At 42.4% G+C, this 9,509-nt stretch overlaps 1 protein-coding gene across 1 annotated transcript; it reads right to left on the bottom strand.

Annotated features, from left to right (window-relative positions):
• Positions 1–336: 336 nt before the first annotated feature.
• Positions 337–1,095, bottom strand: LOC135639170 (probable leucine-rich repeat receptor-like protein kinase At1g35710). The gene has a single exon (XM_065152964.1). The coding sequence runs from the start codon at positions 1,093–1,095 to the stop codon at positions 337–339; it is 759 nt and encodes a 252-aa protein (XP_065009036.1).
• Between the last annotated feature and the right edge of the window lie 8,414 nt (positions 1,096–9,509).

The raw sequence follows: 9,509 nt of genomic DNA, 5'->3' as shown, positions 1-9,509 counted from the left end.
AGATACCGGTCGGGGGCTTTTATACTATTATCTGAGGATCGATCGTACGCGGATTTGGCATGGCAGCCGACCCCCTCGAGTGGTGAGTTCGTATCTTCGTGCGGCCTCCATCCGGTATGTGCGGAACGGCGCCATGCGACAATGTCTGGAGTTTTTCGGGACGGGACTTGTCAAGAGGACGCCTTCTTGTACGAGCTTCAGCTCGGCGTGGGAGGAAGGCAGCCCTTATGTTGAATCTGCAAGGGTGTGACGTGATGCTTAGTCCGCATATGTGATGACGTTAGAGGTAGATCGTAGCATGAATCATGACGTGACTGAGATCCGAAATATGCCTTATCAATTGAAGATGCTTAAGACAAGAAGATTTCGAAGATTTCCCAGCGTCGGAAGAACAGATCCATATAAATGATTCAGAGAGAGATCCAACAAGGAGAGTTGAGTCAAATTTCCCAGGCTTTGAGGGATTGATCCCGTGAGAAAGTTGGCGGAGCGATCCAACTCTTGGAGATTCTCGAGATCCCCCATTTCTTCAGGAATACTTCCTGAGAAGCCATTTCCGGACAGGGTGAGGAAGTCGAGGCTTGTCATGTTGCCTAACGAAAGAGGGATGGAGCCACTAATTTTATTTCCACTGAGATTTAAGGATCTCAGCTTTGTGAGAGAACTGATCCTGGCTGGGATCGTCCCCGTGAAGTCGTTTCCTTGGACATCAAAAGAGATGAGCTCAGAGAGAGTGAAGATGGTGGGAGGGATCTGCTCGCTGAGCCTGTTGAACGTGAGATTGAGGCTGGTCAGTGATGGCAAAGCGGAGAAGTTGAGAGTGTGGAGTGGCCCATCCAAACCCATGCTCGGCAGATTAACCTCGGTGATCACCCTGTGACGCCGGAGGCTGCAGGTTATGCCTCTCCAGCTGCTTGGGCTGGTGCTGAGGTTCCAATATCGAAGTGATTGTTGGCTTCTGAGGCTGGCTTTCCATTGAAGGAGCACTCGACGTTGCAATGCAAGCGAAGACGATGCCAGCTTCGGAGAAACTGAGAAGACAAGCAAGAGAAGAAGAAGGCGGTGGAGAGATTTCTGGGAGAAGAAAGATTCCATTGCTAGACACGCTAACTCTGTCACGTATATTCTTTTCCCTCTAATGTGGAACGATGAAACGAGCTAATAATGCATATTCTTTTCCCTTATCCTTTTCTCTTTGACGACGTGATCATTTTATATTTGTAGTAAACAGGGAGTTAGTAGTTGCCAATAGCAGCGTAGTCTCGAGCCACTGAATCAGACAACCATTGCATTTCATCATACGAACGCTATTCCTCCCTCCTATTGCTTTAAATATTACTCTAAGCAGCATAGCAATCCCATATGCTAAGCCGTGAGAATAGGAAGCTCATTGCTCTGATTCGTGGAAATGATGTAGGAGATTTCATTTGATAATATTTAATGGATGCATGAGCTATTGATTACGTAACGAAATCACTAAAGCACACAACACATACAAATCTACGAATGAATTCCTACTCATCGGTCGGCCCTCTGTCATGCCTCCGTAGCAGAGCAGTCATGGTGGGCAGGTAGACATCAGAAACCAATCATCCCTCGGCCTTCATTTAATTTCCTTCACAAATTCTCAAGAAAGTGTAAAGCATATAGTAAAAGAAAATCAAACTTTTCAAGCGTCCAAGATTTGCATAACAAGGCAAAGATTACCAACCGATGCTTTTATTAAACACGCTGCAGAATGAAACCAATATGCTTTTATTAAACTCTGCTCTCTAGACTCTGCCAATATGCACCACTTCCGATATAGAATTTGGCAACGAAATCTTCGGTGGCTTCGATGATGCCCTTTTATACGTCTCTTTCATCAAAATTCAACATAGAGAAATAAAAATATATTATTATCAGCAGCTACCGTCTGCTTCTCTCTTATGGAATCGCAAGGCAGCTCCGATGAATATAAGCAAGAGAAATAAAAAGACGACGGCGCAATGATAGCTAGTAACTCAACAAATCACGTACAAATGTTTGAGATTAAAAACTTGTAAAGATCATTATGAAATTTTTGTTTCCACAAAAAGATATACCATCATATATATATATATATATATATATATATATATATATATATATATATATATCACATGCTTATACCTCCCAGTCAAAGTAACTCAACCATACCAACTTGATGAATTTTTCTCGTTGTGTGAGAAGGAGATAAGGATTCATACATAATATCCAAATTATATTAGAGATATATTAATTTTGAATTATATCAGTCTTGTCAGAATGAATAAGATTATAAGAATAAATCAAGATTTCAATCGGACCCATATTTACCTGTCAAATTATTATATAGGCATGTCTACATCATCTTGTGAGAATCAGACCCACAGTACACGGTTTAAGTTACACCGTACATTAGAAATCTCGTCCACCCTAGTCAAATAAATAAGTTCTACATGAATAAAAGTAAAATGTAATCCAATATTTTCGGCAGAGTTGTAGATCTAAAGAGAGTTGAGAGAAATTTTTTTCAAAGTTTATATAAGAGAGTGTGTAAGGGGAGTTATACTTATGCAAGGATAACTCAAGAGTCTTACAATTGATCTCATATGAAGAATATAATTTTTTCTATGAATATAAGTGAGATTTGATGGGCTACATTTAATCTTGCAACAACTTTTTGCTATGTTATTTGATTATTGATCTATATGATTTTTTTTTTGTTCTCTCCATCCTGATTAATAAATACTTATAAAAGTCTATTTCTTTCCTCATTCGACAATATTATACGACCAAACCACTTATAAGGCATAATAATATATACAAATAATACCTAACAAGTCTCAAGAAAGAGGCTTAGGAAAAAAAAAAACAACATGTGTTCGATCATATTTCTACAATACATCGGTTATTATCATGCCAAATCAACTACATCATTACTCGAGTTATATCGATGATCATTCTAACCATAAGTGGTTAGAGTGCCTCAACTATAAATTGTAAGTTTTTTTCTCTCTTCTCATGTTTCTACCCTTTAACCGTTCTATTTCAAGCTCACATTGACCTAATAATGGATCTCTATTAGAGTGCCTCAACTATAACAGAGATCCATTATTGATCTTTTCTTGCAAATACTTGGGGAGCACTTCACTGTTACTTTAAGGAGTTCCACCTCAACGGTTGAGCTCTACATATATAGCTTTGGAGACCTTTGGTCAGGTCACTCTACTTTCACATCGGGCTTGGATCTGACTGTGTTGTCTCAAACAGCTCATGATGATTGACTTTAGAGTAAAACTCCTCATCCCTTGTTTATTCATATTTTTTTATAATTTACTGATGGATTATTCCATGTCAGCCCTATCGATCACTATATGTCACCCCATCAGCCCTATAGATCAGCAAGATAAGAAGGCAAATATGTGTTTTTCTGTAACATGGTCCTTGAGCAAACAGATAAGGTATCTATTAGGGGATACACATCAATGAGTGCATCTCAATATTCTTGACCAAGTCTCTCACTGCATGCGTCCGTCACCAGAATTCCACCACTATGACTCAAAATTCCATTCTGATGATCATGACATCCAGTGGTATTCATGCCGCTTAGACATTTTTTCTGCTACCATATTTTCATTTTGCCATGCAAATTACTTTTTCAGTACTCTTATTAAACGAATTATACAGCAATGTCACAAGTCTCCGGAGAGGTCTCCGAGACGAGATGATGTGGTGACTACTATGCCGTGGCCGTGTAATGCATGGTATTGTACTGTCCACTAAAATAGAAAAATACAGATGGAGAGAAGATCAATGTGCGGTGGATCTCTGGTCGTGTTAGACATGCCACTCACTCTTTTCATGTTAATTCTTTTTAGAGTAACTTTTTTTCATTGTGTAAATTACAAAACGTTGCTATATTAGCAATCAAGAGAATATGTAAGAGAGAAAGAAAAATATTTTAGAGAGGAATTTGATGGTTTTGTATTTTGTTATATCAACAATTAAGTAGATAAGCCATACGAGAGGATGACATCAATGTTGAATCATATGCTTCCCCTTTCTGTTAGAAAATAAATGGATAAACAAGTTGTAGAAGAAGTTGATTGTTATTAACATATCCCCCTTCCTTTTATATAGGTTAGAAGGGAGAGTTTTCCTCAACAGGTTAGAGGATTTTCCTCAACAGAGTAGAGAGATTTCCTTAAACAGTTAGGAAAATCTCATCTACTTATCATGCCCCCGCAAGATGGTACTTCGATCAAGGAGGCCAATCTTGGACTGATGTAATGCAAAGAGTTTACGAGCTAGAGGCTTCGTAAATGAGTCGGCCAATTGATCAGCCATATGAACATGAGAAACACGAAGCTGACGACGGACAACTTGATCGCGTACAAAGTGGAAGTCGATAGCAATATGTTTCATGCGGGAGTGGAATACCGGATTAGCGCACAGATAGGTAGCTCCAATATTATCACAATATATTGTAGGGGTGGAATCGATGTTGAGTTCCTGAAGTAGATTCGTGATCCAATTGAGTTCTGCAGTGGTAGCGGCAATGACACGGTATTCAGCTTCAATTGTAGACCGGGCGATTGTCTTTTGCTTCTTAGAACTCCAACTGATTGGATGAGCACCAAGGAAGATAATATACCCCGATGTGGATGTTCTATCATCAAGGTTACCTGCCCAATCAGCATCGGCAAAGGCATGAAGATGAAGTGGAGAGTGTTTATGAAAAAAGAGTCCATGATTTAGGGTCCCTTTAAGATATCGTAGAAATCTCTTGACCACAGACCAGTGTAGAGTAGATGGTTGCTGCATAAACTGTGATAATTTGTTGACAACAAATGAGATGTCTAGACGCGTGAGAGCTAAGTATTGTAAAGAGCCAACAACTTGGCGGTATTGAGTGGGTTCCGTTGCAGGACTGCCATCCGATAATTTGAGAGAACCACTAGTAGAGATGGGGGTTGTAACTACATTTGCATCCTGCATGTTTGTCTTTAATAACAAATCTTGAATGTACTTATGTTATGATAAAAGGAAACCAGAAGAGGTGAAAGTAGCTTCGACGCCCAGAAAGTAGCTCAAGGGTTCGAGATCCTTAAGCGAGAATCGAGCTGCCAGTTGTTTGATGAACGCTTGGATGCTGATGGGATTGTTGCCTGTGACAATGATATCATCCACATATACTAAAATATACATTGTGTTTCCATGATGATGTCGCAGAAACAACGAAGTGTCAGATTTGGAGTTAAGAAAGCCGACAGAAGTAAAAAATAAGCTAAGTTCAGTGTACCAAGCTCTCGGAGCCTGACGAAGTCCATAAATGGCTTTCCGAAGTTTGCAAACATGCTGTGGATACTGAGGATGAGTAAAACCGGGGGGTTGTTGCATAAAAACATCTTCAGATAGAGATCCATGTAGAAAGGCATTATTAACATCTAATTGTCGTAATTGCCAGCCTTTAGTGGTAGCCAGACTCAAGATAAGCCGGATTGTAGTGGGTTTAACAACAGGACTACACGTCTTAGTGAAATCAACTCCAGGTCGTTGATGAAACCCTTTGGCGACCAAGCGTGCCTTATATCGGGCAACAGAGCCATCTGGGTTCCGCTTAATTCTAAAGACCCACTTACACCCGATGATGTTTTGTGAAGGATGGAAAGGAATGAGATCCCACGTTGAATTATGGAGGAGGGCATTATATTCCTCACTCATGGTAGTACGCCAATGCAGAAATTTTTGGGCTTGAGTGAAGGTGGTGGGTTCAACGTTGGGGGATGAGGAATTCATGATAGATTGTAGGTTAAGTACCTGACAAGGTTTAAAAATACCATGCTTAGAGCGAGTGGTCATAGGATGATTGGAGACGACAGGATTGGAAGGTGATGTTGGGTGAGGATCTGTGGCACAAGCCGGGTCAAGCGGAGACACGTCAGGGGCACTTGGGCGAGAAGGAGGTAAGGAGGATGGTAGTGTTTCGGAACATATTGCCCCATCAAATGGAGAAGAGTGGAGTGGAGTAGGAACAGAGGAAACAGGCAAGTGTTGAACTAGAGTGATATAGTGCAGATCAGGAGGGGAGGAAGTAGACGAAGTCATGGGAGGTTCGTCCGATTGGTCCGAAGGTATACTCTAGTGAGATAGTGAAATGGTCCGTATGGCAGGATATGGAAGGGTTTGGAAAGGAAAGTTAGACTCAATAAAGACAACGTGACGTGATATGAAGATTTTACGAGTGTGGAGATTATAGCAGCGGAAAGCATTATGTTCAAGTGAGTAACCAATAAAGACGCAAGGAGTAGATCGAGATGTTAACTTATGAGAGGCATAGGGACGTAACCAAGGATAACATAAACAACCGAACACTCGGAGTTTATGAAGGTTAGGGGGTCTGTGAAATAGTATGTGAAAGGAGGACTGGTATTGTAGAACTGGTGTAGGCATTCGATTAATTAGGTAGACAGCAGTTTGAAAGGCTGTTGTCCAAAAGGTTGAAGGCATGGAAGCCTGATGTAGAAGTGTGAGTCCAGTTTCTACTATATGCCGATGTTTGCATTCGGCAGAACCAACTAGTTGAGGAGTATGTGGGGGAGACTTGAGGTGTTGAATGCCACAAGCTGAGAGATGGGATGCCAGGGCTTGATATTCACCGCTACCATCAGAGTATACTGTTTTAATGGTAGACTGAAAATAGTTTTCGACCAACTTCTGGAAAGTGGAAAAAATGTGAGAAACGTCAGATTTATGAGAAAGAGGATATATCCATGTGTACTTAGAGAAGTGATCTACAAAAATAACATAAAATCGGAACTTATCAAAAGATAAGATTGGAGCAGGACCCCAAACATCAGTATATATAATTTCAAAAGGTTTAGAGGAGGAAATGGAAGATGAGCCAAAAGGCTGCCGATGACTCTTATTACTAAGACAAGCATCACAATGCATCATAGAATTAGTGGAGTTAGAAAGAGGAAGAGAGTGATGAGATAATAATTTCTGCTGAATAAAGGATGAGGGATGACCAAGCCGACGATGCCACACATCAACTGGAGCCGCAACAGAAGAATGAACAGTGGGCTGGGTTATTCGAGAGGTTGACGGCCATTCGTAAATGTTGTCTTTATTCGGGCCTTGGACCAATGATGCCCCCGTGCTCAAGTCCTTAACAAGAAATGAATCAGGAAATAATTCAATGGAAGTATTGTTATGTTTGCAAAATTGAGAAACAGAAATGAGGTTGCGTTTAATATGAGGGGCGCATAAAACATCATCGAGGGTAAATGTATTAGAGTCAGAATTAAGCATTGTGGAACCAGTATGAGTTATAGGAAGTCTGTTACCATCACCAATGATGATATCTTCAATGCCGCCATAGGGATTGTGAAGAGACAAATTCTGAAGATCAGCGGTGATGTGATGAGAGGCACCAGAGTCGACAATTCAGTTGGACTGGCTATGTGTCGGAGAAGTTAAGAGATTTGCTTGAGGCCAGTGTGACGGAGCAGGGAGGCGAGGACGAGACCGACAAACTTTAGCGGAGTGGCCGACTTTGTCACACAGTTGGCAAACAACCCGTCTTTGATGGCTCGGTAGAGCAGGATGCCAAGACGAATGATGGCTGGAGTTACCACTTTGCGAGAAGTGATGACTAGGAGGATAGGAGGGGTGTTGCATGGAACTCACAGAATCAGGAGGCGCATTAGCCACACCTTGGGTGATGTTCAGCGAGTATCGGGTGCTCTTCCGTTTGGATTTGTGACTGACTTGAGCTGTGATAGTTGATCCAGGCAGTTTGTCCGCACGCTTCAAGTACATATCGTAGTCAGTCAGTTTATCATAGAGCTCTTCAAAAGAAACTGGCGAGTTGCGTGCCCGAATTGTAGCAGCCAATTCCTTGTAGTCAGCGTCGAGACTCGTAGTCAGTCAGTTTATCATAGAGCTCTTCAAAAGAAACTGGCGAGTCGCGTGCCCGAATTGTAGCAGCCAATTCCTTGTAGTCAATGTCGAGACCATTGAGGGTATGAATGACAACCTCTTCGTCACATAGGGAATGACCTATCAAGGCTAAGTCATTAATGATAACCTTGATATGTTGTAGATAATCAGAGATAGTACTTCTCTCTTGTTTCGTCACCATAAGCTTGGATAGAAGACTGAGCTTGCGAGTACGCGAATGATTTGCCAGGGTAGTTTGCAGTGTAGACCATGCATCGGCAACTGTTACACATGAAGATATCAAGGGAGCAACGGATCCAGCAACTGAAGCTTGAATAGCTTGGAGGATAAGACGATCTTGACGTAGCCACAGTTTGTGAGCTGGATTGGGTACTGGACTGGGATCGCTGGGAGCGTTGAGCATGGCCGGAGGATAACTGAAAGAGCCATCAATGTAACCTAACAAGTCGTATCTAAATAAAAGATTAGAAAATTGAGCTCGCCAGGACGCATACTTGCCACCCTTTGATAACTTAAAGGGGATCAGTGTGGCAGCATTAATGGAGATAAGCCCTGTAGAAGAATAAGAAGTGGGAGTCCCTACAGGAACTAAAACATCATAAAAAGTGAACGAAGACATTTTTTTTTTTTGTGCTTTTTTTTCTTCTGGAAGATATGCAGCGAACCTTGTGTGATACTCAGGTCACACAAGGTGGAGAATGAGAGAGGGGGGTGCTGCTATAGATTGCTGCTTACTGCAGCAGATTGTAGAGGCTGCAGTTTGCTGGAAGATGGCCGCGAAAACTGCAGCGGTACTCAAGACTGCGGTTCGCTGCTATGGATTGGTTCGCTGCTGTGGATTGCTGCTTGCTGCAGCAGATTGTAGAGGCTGCAGTTCGCAGGAAGATGGCCGCGAAAACTGCAGCGGTACTCAAGGAAACTGCAGTGAGAGAAATCTGCAGCAATTAGATGTATAGAGGAAAGCGATAGCGAAAGCTGCTACAGTAAAGGAAGATGCAGCGATTGCGGTTACTGCTGGCCGGGAAGCGGCTGCGACAGCGAAGGAGAAAGATGCGACAGCCGTCGTTAAGCAAGGAAGACTGAGCGAGGAAGACACTGCCATTCGCCGTTCGTCGCTATTGAGGAGGAGGACACCGCCATTAAGGAGGCGCTGTTGTGTAGAGGGAAGCGGCAGCGAAAGTGCTGCAGTAGAGGAAGATGCAGCAGTTGTGACTGCTGCTGGCCGGGAAGCGAGGAAGACACCGCTGTTCGCTGTTCACCGCTATTGAGGAGGTAGTGAGAGAATATTTTCCTCCTTGCGTGACGGCGACAGAGAGTGTCTGCTGTAGGCAGCAAATAGGAGAGGGAGCAAGGCCGACGAAGAAAAGCAAGACCGATGATGAAGAAGAGAAGGAATGGATGAGCACCGTTAGCACTGGCTCGTCTTGTGCTTCTTCAATGACTCTGCTTGAGGCAACGTGTTACTGTGGCCGCTTGGCTAACACACGGCGATACTGCTATCGCCAAGGAGGAACTTCTCTGATACCATGTTAGAAAATAAA

The sequence above is a fragment of the Musa acuminata genome, chromosome BXJ3-5 (genome assembly GCF_036884655.1).
Source record: "Musa acuminata AAA Group cultivar baxijiao chromosome BXJ3-5, Cavendish_Baxijiao_AAA, whole genome shotgun sequence".
In the NCBI taxonomy this organism is placed as follows: Eukaryota; Viridiplantae; Streptophyta; class Magnoliopsida; order Zingiberales; family Musaceae; genus Musa; species Musa acuminata.
Note: the sequence above shows the minus strand (reverse complement) of the source record. Positions and strands in the feature narration are given on the sequence as shown.

What these genes read in the sequence shown, in the direction of transcription:
- LOC135639170 (XM_065152964.1), bottom strand. Translation starts at nt 1,095, where the DNA reads ATGGAATCTTTCTTCTCCCAGAAATCTCTCCACCGCCTTCTTCTTCTC.